Here is a 12,574-nt window from a genome sequence, read left to right as displayed (position 1 = left end):
AGACCAGCCTGGTCTACAAGAGCTAGTTCCAGGACAGGCTCCAAAGCCACAGAGAAACCCTGTCTCGAAAAACCAAAAACCAAACAAAACAAAACCCAAAGCAATATGAGCCAGGAATGTTAGCACATGCCTTTAATCACAGCAGTAGAATCTCTGTGAGTTCAAGGCCTGCCTTCCTGATTTGCAGGACCTGAGATCCTGTATCAGAGAGAGAGAGAGAGAGAGAGAGAGGAGAGAGGTGTATAAATGGTGGTGCTTTTTCTATATACAAATATACCTCAAAAATTCTGAGAATGGCTGGAAAGATGGTTCAGAGGTTAAGAACACAGTCTGCTTGCTCTTCCAGAGGTCCTGAGTTCAATTCCCAGCAACCACATGGTGGCTCACAACCATATGTAGTGAGATATGGTGCCCTCTTCTGTTGTGCAGGCATATGTGCAGATAGAGCACATATAAATAAATAAAATTAATTTTTTAAAAAATAAATAAAACAATTAAAAAAAATTCTGAAAACAAAAACAAAAAATTTGAATACAATCCCAGAAAATGGACAATTATTTAAGTTAGGCAGAGACCTAGAACTAATCAGAACTAGAAGTATTGACTTCTGACTTAAGATTACTAAAGTGAAGAACTGTGGATAAACAGTGAGAGGCAAAGCAAGTTTGTGAGAGAAGAGTCCGAATCTAAGGAGGGCCTACTACATGCCGGCATGCTCTCTCTCCCTTTCCACCATCACGCTCTGACCTCCCAGGGGAGAGTGCCAGCACCCTGGCCAATCTGGCAGAACAGAAGCACACACTGCTAACTGTGAAGCGAGCTGGACCCCAGCTCTGCTCTCAACAGCCGTGGAAACGAAGCACAATGGCAGCTCTGCTCTCCAGTTTCTCTAGCTAAGGCGTCAACAGCACTCACCTCAAGGCACTGGTACTAAAGCTAACGCACCTGCAAGGGCAGCATCGACAGTCCCATCTGAAAGAACCACCTCCAAGGCAGAAGGCTCTGCCTCAAAGTAGAGCCAATGGCCGCAGCATCTGTGTTCTCAAAACCAAACCTGAAAACCAAACAGGTCTACAAAGAGACACCAACATGCCCAGTCTTCCACATCTGAGTCAGCACAGTTTGTGAGCATTCTCAGAAACCTAGGGAAACCTGCTCTATAAAGTTCATGTGAGCAGGCAGCATGTCCACGAGGCAGGTCCACGAGGCAATCAAGTCTGGAGTTGGGGTTGGGGTTGGTTTTGAGGGTTCTTCAAAGGAAGCCCATGTTTACTAATTTTAGTAACATGAATTAAGGGTGCAGAGACACAGAACAATGCATTTATTTCCACATTTACTTTGGAGAAGGGGGCATGAGTGTGGAAATTAGGGAACACCATGTGGGAACTCCACAGAGTGGGTGCTGGGCCCTGAGGCTTGGTCATCAGGTCTTGCTGCAAGTGCTTTACCCACCGAGGCATCTTGCTGGCCCCTGCTTTTTCTTTTTGTGTAAAATCTGCTATAAGTCTCTTGGCAATAAATACAATGGCATCCAAACTTGTACATAAACTTTTTTTTTTTTTTTTGTTTTTTCGAGACAGGGTTTCTCTGTGGTTTTGGAGCCTGTCCCGGAACTAGCTCTTGTAGACCAGTCTACAACTGGTCTCGAACTCACAGAGATCTGCCTGCCTCTACCTCCCGAGTGCTGGGATTAAAGGCATGCGCCACCACCGCCCAGCTCATAAACTATTTCTTGTTTTGATATTTTTGGGTGTGTTTTTTTTATTTGTTGGTTTGGTTTTGTTTTCTTGAGACAGGGGTCTCTCTACATAGTCCTAGTTGTCCTGCAACACCTACATACACCAGGCTGGCCTTGAACTCAGAGATCTGCCTGCCTATCAAGTGCAGGGCAGAAAGATGTCAGCACACCTGGACTTGCTTTAGTTAAGTACTCTTTGTTTTACTTTCACATTGGCACACAACCCAAGGATTCCAGGTCTGTCCTCACGCCTGAGCTGAGCCGTACTTCAGCAGTCACCTCTGTACCTCTGAAGATGGAGGCTTCCTGGCTCTGGGACTCTTGGCTTTTCTATTTTACCCTTCATGCCCTGACTCCACCACGCTCCCCATCCCACCAATAGCAGTCCTCAGTTTATAACACGAGCGCTGAGGTGGTCAGTGTCCAACTGTGGAATACAGCACACACCTTCCACCTGACGACCTGTGCACCTCATGCCGTCCAGCGTCTGTTTCCTTGCAGTGGGAACTGCCCTTTCCACCATCGCCTGTTTGCCTCGTTTTACCTAATCTTATTAATTATTCAACTCAAACTCTTAGTTTTGTGTCTTCATTCCAGAAAATTCTGTTCTTCCTCCTGAAGAAGTCTCTGAATTTTCTGTCCTACCCCAAGCTGGCAGGTGGTTCTCCGGTGTGTTAGGTACTATAGCTGGCAGGTGGTTCTCCAGTGTGTAAGGTACTATCATCAAGTGTACCACAATGTCTGTATGGAGCACACCATTCATTTCAGAGGTCACACAGTGTGCAAAGGTGCTAGCACCATATTCAAGTTTGCCAAGACCCAGAATTCCATGTTGAAATCAGTTTCCTTCTGAGTACTGAAGCTTCTGTCTTTCTCCTCTGCACTAATAGCCTTTAGCTGTGGCTGTGAAGGCCAAAGCCAGCATAGTGGTTTTTGCTGTGTTCAGAGACGGTCCTACTATGCACCTAGGCTGGCCTCCACCTCGAATCCTGTGTTGGGAATATAGGAATGCCGATTCTGACTGATCTTTTGGAGGACACCCAGTTTTTCTTTCTAGAAGCTTTTAGATTTTTTTAAGATTCTGAAATTTCATGGTAATATGCTTTTGTTGTGAGTCTCTTTTATCCATTGTGCAGAGTCCTCTGGTCTAGAAACAAATCCATCCACTGGGGGAAAGTTTCTTGAGTTATTCTGTTAACAACTTCCTTGACAAGTGATCCTCAAGAAGTGTTCCCAGGCCGGGCGGTGGTGGCGCACGCCTGTAATCCCAGCACTCGGGAGGCAGAGGCAGGCGGATCTCTGTGAGTTCGAGACCAGCCTGGTCTACAGAGCTAGTTCCAGGACAGGCTCCAAAGCTACAGCATCTAAACCTCGGTTCAAACCATCTTCCTTACGCCAGTCACTCTCCCTTCCATATCAGCTGACTGCAGAACTTCACCTTTCGAAGATTCTGCAAAGGATGGCAGGAGGGCTCCTGAGTTTCCTAACTTATGGATTGGGACTCACTTCTATTGGTGTTCAAAGACCTGCATTTCTCTTCTTTTTTGTTTTTGTTTTGTTTTTGAGACAGGGTTTCTCAGTGTAGCCCTAGCTGTCCTGGAACTTGCTCTGTAGAGCAGGCTGGCCTTGATCTCACGGATGTGCGCCTGCCTCTGCCTCCTGAGTGCTGGGATTAAAGTCATGGACCACCACTGTCCGGCAAATCTGTATCTCTGTCATTTTCTAGCTCCTGAAAGTTTGCTACTATTGCCTGTGTTCTCCATCCTCCCCTCCATTGGTTGGGTTTGCTTTTGTTGCACTGGGGATCAAACATAAAGCCTCATACATCCATGTCAGAAACACATTCTATCACGGAACCATGCCCTCAGCCCTAAAATATCCTGTAGGAGAGCGGATAGGGATGGCACGTAGGGTCTAACGACTATTAGGCAAGTGTTCTACCACTGAGTCACCCACAGGCCAGAGAGAGACAGAGAGGGTCAGAGGACAGCTTGCAGGAGTCAGTGCTCTCCCAGTACTCAGACTCAGGCCACCAGGCTTGCACAGAAGCCAGCACTTTTGCCCAATAAGCCATCTTGCTGTTTAAATCCTTTACTAACCTTAGTGAGGTCTGAGAAAAACTTTAAACTCAGAGATCCGCCTGCCTCTGCCTCCTGAGTGCTGAGATTAAAAGTGAGCATCACCATAGCCCTGGACGGCCTAGAACTGTCTCTGCCTCCCAAATGTGTCACCTCAATGTCAATATGGCATTAAATTCATGTTATAGTTTCTCTCACAAATATGAAAGAACTTTTCAGCCGGGTGGTAGCAGTGCACGCCTTTAATCCCAGCACTGGGTAGGCAGAGACAGGAGGATCTCTGTGTATTCAAGGCCAGCCTGGTCTACAAGAACTAGTTCCAGGACAGGCTCCAAAAGCTACAGAGAAACCCTGTCTTGAAAAACCACAAAGGGGGGGGGGCTGGGAGTGTAGTTTGTAACACAGTCCTTGCCTAACATGCATGAAGCCCTGAGTTGGATCCCCAGCATGGCAAAGGAAAACAAGAAAAGTAACAAACCCCTGGAAACCTTGTCACAACAAAAGTGAGGAAAAGAATAGTAGGCTCCTTTAGCTGTCACACTGGGTGCTGGAAAGACTGGCAATCATGCCCTCCGAGTTCACAGGCAGCACTGTGGAGAGCACTGCCCAAGAATGAAGTCTCCAAGGTGACAGAAATGCTTCCCTAGTCTGGTCAATCCACCAGCCACTAGTCACATGTGACTACTAAAATGTGCTTGAGAATTTTTAACTTCAGATAGTTCAGACAAACTTAAGTAAGTCTTATGGCTATTCTGATAACACAGCCAAGGGGGACCACACTACTGGACAACATAACTCTAAAGAGAAGATTCTGATTTTGTTTGGTTTTGCTTTGTTTTTCGAGACAAGAGTTGCTCTCTGTAGCCTTGGCTGTCCTGGAACTCACAGAGATCCACCAGCCTCCGCCTCTAGAGCACTGGTATTAAAGATGTACGCCACCACCACCTGGCTGAGGAGAAGACTCTTTTACCAGTATTAGTGTTAAATAGTCAATCCTCTAGAAGCACTGAAACCTTACTTCTCGGGATTCACCATGACACAGCGCTGAACAAATGACCAGGTCCTTGTACAGGAGACCCTCGCAAAACAGCTTTTGAATGTTCAGGTTAAATGGCCCCTCTGGCCGGTCTCGAGGCTCAAACATAAAAATCAACTACTCTCATCCTGGAGACCCAAACTGTCTAATAGATACCAGTTTCTGCCAGGCAGCGTAATCCCAGCACCAAGGAGGCATGCGCAGGACGGCTACAAGTCCAATGCCAACTTGGTCTCCAGTTTTAAAACCTACGTATTTTTAAGTTGTGGCAGGGGGAATAAGGAGAGAGCTTCTTTTTTCCATTTATAGTCTTTTCATCCTTCCACACGCTACAGAAGAAGCTGGAATGGAGAAAGAGGGTCCTCAAACCCTCCCTGAACTGCAATGTAACCACAGGTAATACAAGGGTGACAAGACTCCTTCTAGCTGAAGGGATCCAACAACAATAACCAAACTACATCTTCCCAACAACCCTATGTGACAGATAATATTTCAACACCATTTTACATATAAAAAGCCTGAAACGTAGAGGGGTGATGTAATTTATCTACAGCCTCCAAGAAATCAACGAGCAGAGACGACTCCAAACCCGTGTGGACATAAGGCTACATTCTATGTGGTCGCATAGAGTGGGTGCACTCTGCATTGCCCCGCGGCTCCCTGTCACCGGGTTCTGGAAAACCGTGGCAGACTCCGAGGTGGAGCTCTTCAACCGCCGGAGCCGGAGCAGGCACAGCAGGGCGCTAGCTGCCCCGAAGCTCAGCCGAAGCCCCGGACTCCTAGAGCCCAGCGTCGCTCTGGCCGCCAGGGCCGAGCCGAGCCTCCAGCCGTGAGGCGCCAGCCCCGCCGCCTCTTCCTGCGGCGGCCTCCGCCGCCGTCAGCTCCGCAATCTTGGTCCCAGCGCTCCCGCCACCGCCGCCCGCGCTCCGGCCCCGCCGTTCGCCGCGTTAGCCCCGTGGCTGCCCGCCCGCCTCACCTGCGTGTCCGCCGCCATCCTGCAGGCGCCCACTCCGGAACCGCTTCCGGAGCGCTTCCGGGTCACGGCAGGGCCCACGCGGCAAGGCGACGCCTGGCGCCCCCGAGCGGGAGGGCGGCCAGGCGCGCGCAGCTCCCGCGTCCTTGGGGATCCCGGATCCAGCTCCGACACTCCCATCGGGCGGTTCCTGAAGGTTCTTAGTTCTTTGGCGGAGCCACTAAAAGCCGCTTCCTGGGCTCCGGGAATGAACCCAAAGGATTAGTCCTTAGACTTCGCGGGAGGATCAGGGATGCCGAGGGAATTGCGCGGTTCTGCTAGGAGTCTGGTCCCCAAGATAGCTGGAGGAAGGAGTGAGGAAGAGCTCCGTATCTTTGAAGGTTTAATTTTTATTAGGACTCTATGCTTTACAGAACGCGGTCTCCAGGCTACTTGGTCCTCAGCCGTCACTTCCAAACTTTTGACACCAGTTTTAAGTTAGCTATACTGATCTGTAGTGAATAAGCCACAAGCTTCGTGACTAATATCAATAGGATACATGGATTAGGTGCTCTTCAGACTTGACACACTTATTCAATGAAACTGAGATCCAACTACTGCTTTAGAGGAATGGAGGTCAAAACTCTGGCCTAACTTTGTCTATGCTTTACCTTGGATGCAGACTGAAAAGGTTTTGTGAAGGCCTACAACCTTAACTTTGTAAATTGTCTGCACCCTCCCAAGTGTAACATGAACTACCTGCTTAGTAGCCAGTTACCAACTGTCCCCGTGTTCAAGCATGCTACTACCTCGATTATGTATCTCATCTTAATGTACTTAGAAAAAACTGTAGCCAGCCCTGTCTTCTACATCGATTCAACTACACATCTAAAATACAAAAAAAAAAAACCCACATAAGTATTAAACAATTCATCATTCTCGGACTAATTGCTGCACCCGAAGGCTGAGAATCAATTTCTTTTTTTAATATTTATTTATTTATTATGTATACAATATTCTGTCTGTGTGTATGCCTGCAGGCCTGAAAGGGCACCAGACCCCATTCCAGAGAATCAATTTCTAAATTTAGGTTACAGTGCCTAAACTGAGAACTGGGCTGGTCTGGTGAGGCAGATGGCCCAGTGAGCAGAGGTGCTAGCAATCCTTGAATGCTCCTGAGCTACAGGCCTATTTCAACAAGACCACGACCTCATAACTTATTCCCCATAGATAAGAAGTGGGGCAGTGGCACCTTTAATCAAAACACTTGGGAGGCAGAAGAGGATCTGAGTTCAAGGCCAGCCTGGGGTGTTACACAGTAAAACCCTGTCTCCCAAAGTTTTTTGCTTTTTAACCTTGGTTTTAGTTTCTCAAACCTCAAAATATACAAAGTAAACACAGGAAGACAATTTTAACAGACGTAAGCTTTTATTTCCACGTTTCTTGGATTAAGTTGTCTGAATTGGTTGCTTTGAGAGGATTAGTCAAAGAGACCAAATCCCATATCTTCATCTGATTCCTCCGACTCTTCCTTGGCTTCAGCCTTCGCTGGGGCTGCAGCGGCAGCAGCAGGAGCAGCAGTGGTGGCAGCAGTCACAGGGGCAGCAGCCACAAATGCAGATGGATCAGCCAAGAAGGCCTTGACCTTGAAGAAAAGATGAAGAGTGAACTTCCACTCTCCCACACCCCTCCTGTCTGTGTAGCTCCCACTTAACGTCCCAGTCAGTAAAGCTTCCCCGTATAGAAGCTACCCATCAGATCTTAAATACGGTCGGGGTGGGAGGGTGAGAGGACACTTGGGCCCAGCTCTTAAATCTTTGGGGATCTGTCATTTTCAATGTGAGAACATACATACTCTTGTTCCATCTCCAAAATGTTTCCCCCTTTATATGGACCTCACTGTGTATATGTTGTTCAGGGAAGGCTCAAACTGATAGCAATAGAACTATAGGAATAGACTTTCAAAAGTAGACTCTTAAAGATGTATTGGGGTACACAGTAGTGGACCACACCTTTAATCCCAACACCGAGGCAGAGGCAGATGGATCTGTGAGGCCAACCTAGTAATTCCAGGTCAGCGAGTTTTACAGAGACCAAGTCTCAGAAGTCAACAATGTACTGGAGATATATTAACACCTCAGTTGGTAGAATGCTTGCCTAGCAGGAAACCCCCACACTGGTAACATAAGCCCAAACCTGGTGGTACATATACTTCTATAATCCTAGCACTTCCTAGATTCAAGGTCACCCAGCTTTGGCTGTCTCAAAGTTACCTACTGTGTGAAAGAATGGAGTGTGAATTCACTAACTCAGTAGCCTGCCATTTGTCACCCTGATGTCAAGCCAATGATTCTGGAAGAGTATCTTTACCTTTTCAGCAAGTGGGAAGGTGTACTCAGTCTCCACAGACAGAGCCAGAACCCGCTTGTACCCATTGATGATCGAGTGTGGCACTGAGGCAACAGTGGGGTAGCCGATCTGCAGACAAACACTGGCAACATTCCGGACACCCTGCATGGGAGAGGAAAAACAAGTTACATTTGGGCTTATCCAGTCAGTCTCTAAGCCTGCTTACACCAGATACTCCTGGCAGGCCAGACCCATCAAGTTATGTGTTTACCCTTACTGCAACCTGGTGTCCCATATACCGTTTTTAAATCTAAGCTGTTATCAGTCACTAAGCACTATTGTACAAAATGGTTAAACTATTTCCAGATGTAATCTGCCAATAAAACTTATTAAGTAGAGCTACTTGTACAGTTATGCCTTGAACTGGAGCCCAAGACCCACTGCAGATACCAGAATCCAGACTTAAGTCCTGTCCATGCACAGTAATCTGGGGCTGCATAAGCCTGCAAAGCCTGCTGCGAACCTGTGAGGCTGTCACTGCCCACTCAAGACAGGGCAAATGCTATTAGACCTGTTCACTACATCTTCCAAATCTTAAAATGACTGGGACAGGCATAATGGGAGTTGAGTAGAAATTATATAAAAAGTAAATGCTCAAAAAAAAATCAATAAAAAACTAAAAAGGCTAAATCCAGAAACGTACATAATTTCAGTTATGTTGCTCACACAAGGAAAAAATTCCTTAAATGATAACTTGATGGCAAAAACCAGGCACAGCGGCTGAAATAAAGACAAGCCAGTCCCTTAAGAAAAAGGAAACTGAGGCCAGGCAGGGGTGGCGCACGCCTTTAATCCCAGGACTCGGGAGGCAGAGATCTCTCTGGGAGTTCGAGGACAGTCTGCCTCCACTGGATTAAAGATATATAAGGCACCACGTCCAGCTGTCATGATTACCCTTGAATAGCCCAGCACACACAATTTCAGACTTTGAGAAGATGGAGAGGCTGAGGATGCCTGGCATACGCCAGTATCTACCATGCTCCCAGCATTAGGGGAAGGATATACCTCTAGGAAGCGAGAGTGCAGAGCCTGCTCTGTAATGTCAAGCACTTCTGGGTTGTAAATGCTGCCATTGTCAAACACCTGCTGGATGATCAGCCCAAAGGAGAAGGGGGAGATGTTCAGCATGTTCAGCAGCGTGGCTTCACTGGCTCCTACTTTGTCTCCAGTTTTTATCAGCTGCACATCACTCTAAGGAATGAGAAAGTCAGACCATTTACCATCTGGACATACAACAAACAGGCCCACAGCCTCCAAGTCAATGCCAAGATAGCACTTCAAGCCTGTCTACTCACCAGAATTTCAATGGTGCCCCTGGAGATTTTAGTGGTGATGCCTAAAGCCTGGAAAAAAGAGGTCTTCTCGGGCCCCAGACCAGTGTTCTGGGCTGGCACAGTGACCTCACATGGGGCGATGGCACCAGCACGGGCAGCAGCTGGCACCTGCACGGAAAGGTATTGAATGGTGAAAGTCTCTCCACTGATAAACATGGCTAAATTCTGCCTTCATTCGTCATGCAGTTGAGTCCCTCCTCACCTTATTGGCCAGCAACATGTCCCTAATCTCAGTGAGGTCCTCCTTGGTGAACACAAAGCCCACATTGCCCCGGATATGAGGCAGCAGTTTCTCCAGAGCTGGGTTGTTCTCCAGGTGCCCCCGGATGGCCTTCCGCATCATGGTGTTCTTGCCCATCAGCACCACAGCCTTCCCTCGCAGGGACATGCGGATCTGCTGCATCTGCTTGGAGCCCACATTGTCTGCTCCCACAATGAAGCATTTTGGATAATCATCCAAAAGTTGCTATTAAAACAAGCCAGAAAAACCAAGGTGAGAAAATCAGCAGAAACCAAACCTCACGACTAGTTCCCTACTCCGTTTCGTTTACGCTTCGAGTTAAGCTAGGAGCCAGTCACCTCAGCTTAGTTAATTTGACCCCAACTTACTTGCTGGTTATGAATGATACAAACTAAATTTCTGAGAGGTAGTCAAAAATTATCTTCTAGCTGGGTGTGGTAACATACCTGACATGCCGGTTGAAGCCTAAAGCTAATTACAGGCCAGCCTGAGCTACAAGGGTAATCCCGACCTCAAAAAATTTCATTTTTATCTTTCAAGTAAGGTATGCTGGTGGACTAAAATGTCACCGATCGGGGGAGACAGGCAGGACACACTACTGCAGAGCTGAACAGGGAACTTAATTTGTGAACATAAACGTTACCGTAACCAAAAATCTCTTGTGTCTAAAACTCATATGGTAAATAGAGTAATGCCTACAAAAGCTGGTAGCCGATCTTAGGAACCGCTTCAGACGCCTTTTGTAGTAAGTCACCAGACACCTGCACCAACATGCCTACAGTGAGTCACTCCTCGGCTCAGCTTTTCCCACAGACGGCAAGGGTTCTACAGGTGAAGGAGCTAGCTCGGCAACAGAAGCTGGGACTACAGAATTTCTCTAGATAGCCTAACTCTGTGAAAGCGCCGGGCAGGTGACTGCCCCGTGAGAGCCCGGGCCGGAAGCGGCCCGTCCACGGCGCGCTCCGCACTTACGATGATCTTAAGGAAGTAGTTGGACTTCCAGGTCGCCCTGTCTTCCCTGGGCATCACGGCGGTGCGTCAGGGATTGCCACGCAGGGTTTAAAGACGATGTCACTGGGGAAGAGAAGATCAGCGTGAGCCCGGCCACCCCGACCCCAGTCCCCGACCCGAGGCCTAGGCCGAGCCGGCCACGCGGGAACTGGGCCCGGGAAGGTGGGGGTCCGCCGCCAACAGCTCAGGCGCAGGCGGGACAGGGCAGCCCGGTCCCGTGCCTCCCTAGCCGCACCCCGAGCCCACCGCTCCCGATCCCAGAGTCCCCGTGGTCCTGCCACCCTCCCACAGAGTCACAGAGTAGACCCCAACCTCCAACGAGGACGCCTGGCGAGAGAGGGCCGCGCGCCCTTGAGCGCCTTTTATATGGACACTGGGAGCCGTCATAGCCGACGACGACGTACGTATCTATTGGCTAGCGCCATCAACTGTCCCGCCTCACCAAATTAATCTAGGCAGCCATTGGGTGATACCGCTGCCACTCCAGTGGGTAGGTGACTAAGGACTGCTCCCTGTTGTGTTAGAGGAGCGCTCCCGGAGCTGCTGCCCTCTGCCGGGCTGGAGCCGCCTTGCAGCGTCTCCGAATCAGTACGGTAAACCGAGTGCTGAGAAATGTCCCCTTATGTTTTTTTCCCAAAACCAATGTCCTTATTCGCACAAAACTCATCCAGGGTTCCTCTTTTCTCTGAGTAAAAGCCTAGAACAAGGTCCTACACGACCGCTTCCACCTTCACCCTGCAATCTCCTCTTTGACTTTCCTACAGAAGCGTTTGTCTCTAGCCTGGTCTCTGCTGTTTGTCAAGAGCGCGCCCTTATTTCAGGGCTTTTGCCCAACTTTTCCATCTTCCTGGAATGGTGCCTGTTAGAATCTGCCAGAGAAACTCATTACCTTCTCCAAGTCCTGCTGCAAACGCCATCTACTCAATGAGACTTGCCCTGACTCTTGATATTAAATTTTAAGAAGGGGGGGTTGGGAATCAAAACTCCCCTGCCTTTCTCAGCACAGCACTTGGCCGGCTAACCCACTGTATAATTTATCACGTTATATTCGTCAGCGTAAGCTCCACACAGGCAGATAGTTCGTTCTGTGCCTCCAGACAACAGGCATATACGTATTTGTTGAATGGGAGAACGCAGGGTGGCCCAGATGAGCTGGTTCTGCCACTTGCTGTGCTGTCTTAGGAAGTACCGACCATCTTGTCTTCTAACAGGAGGTTGTTATACCGTTTCTGGGATATAGGAGAAAATCAATTCATTAGCTTCTTTTATTAAATATGATCGTTCAGCATTTGGATAATTGTTTGGCTTTGGCTTTGAAACAGTCTGTCACCTGACCCAGCCTTCCACTGATATTCCCGCCTCAAGCTCCCCAGTCACCGCATGTCCCACCACAGAAAGCTTAAGGGATAGGAGGGCTTTTCTTCCCATCTCCATGACTTTCCTCAGCAAGTCGGAAATCCCCAGTGAGGGCATCTAGAGTATGCATGACCAACACTCATCTGTCACAACCGTGGACCCCAGTTCTGCTTCTCAAAATGTTCCCCTAGGCTAGCGAGGGTGGGGTTTGGGGCTCTGATATCCAGTCCTGCCAGTTGAGTGCTGCTTTCGTAGGCATAAAGCTACCTTTTCACCCTGCAGTTTCCAAACCTGACAACCCAGCCCAGGAGCGTCACAAACACCTGCACTCCCAGTCCCTAAGCAGGCAGAGTCTACTGGAGTAGGACCCGGGAACGTGTGGTTTTTCTTTTTCTTTTCTTTTCTTTTTTTTTTTTTTT

The 12,574-nt window shown here is 48.4% G+C and overlaps 2 protein-coding genes across 3 annotated transcripts in view; both read right to left on the bottom strand.

The window, feature by feature from the left end:
- Positions 1–5,858, bottom strand: part of Gcn1 (GCN1, eIF2 alpha kinase activator homolog) — a 63,594-nt gene extending 57,736 nt beyond the window's left edge. For both annotated transcript variants that reach the window (XM_005344321.3, XM_026783977.1), the window contains exon 1: positions 5,829–5,858. In XM_005344321.3, coding sequence (XP_005344378.1) covers positions 5,829–5,846 — 18 coding nt within the window. In that variant the 5' untranslated portion in view covers positions 5,847–5,858. The remainder of the gene's footprint in view (positions 1–5,828) is intronic.
- A 1,355-nt stretch (positions 5,859–7,213) lies between these two features.
- On the bottom strand, positions 7,214–11,214 carry Rplp0 (ribosomal protein lateral stalk subunit P0). Its single transcript, XM_005344320.2, has 7 exons — positions 11,112–11,214; positions 10,761–10,862; positions 9,750–10,013; positions 9,509–9,655; positions 9,219–9,404; positions 8,175–8,315; positions 7,214–7,449 (listed from the first exon to the last, which is right to left on the bottom strand). Exons 2-7 carry the CDS (start codon positions 10,812–10,814, stop codon positions 7,285–7,287), a joined length of 957 nt encoding a protein of 318 aa, XP_005344377.1. The 5' UTR covers positions 10,815–10,862; positions 11,112–11,214; the 3' UTR covers positions 7,214–7,284.
- Positions 11,215–12,574: the final 1,360 nt, after the last annotated feature.

This window comes from Microtus ochrogaster, chromosome 2 (genome assembly GCF_000317375.1).
Source record: "Microtus ochrogaster isolate Prairie Vole_2 chromosome 2, MicOch1.0, whole genome shotgun sequence".
NCBI lineage: Eukaryota > Metazoa > Chordata > Mammalia > Rodentia > Cricetidae > Microtus > Microtus ochrogaster.
Note: the sequence above shows the minus strand (reverse complement) of the source record. Positions and strands in the feature narration are given on the sequence as shown.

What these genes read in the sequence shown, in the direction of transcription:
- Rplp0 (XM_005344320.2), bottom strand. Translation starts at nt 10,814, where the DNA reads ATGCCCAGGGAAGACAGGGCGACCTGGAAGTCCAACTACTTCCTTAAG. An exon ending in ACATGTTGCTGGCCAATAAG is followed by an intron (nt 9,656 to 9,749) that starts GTGAGGAGGGAC and finishes CTTTCCGTGCAG; the next exon opens with GTGCCAGCTGCTGCCCGTGC. An exon ending in CCTTCCCACTTGCTGAAAAG is followed by an intron (nt 7,450 to 8,174) that starts GTAAAGATACTC and finishes CTTTTCTTCAAG; the next exon opens with GTCAAGGCCTTCTTGGCTGA.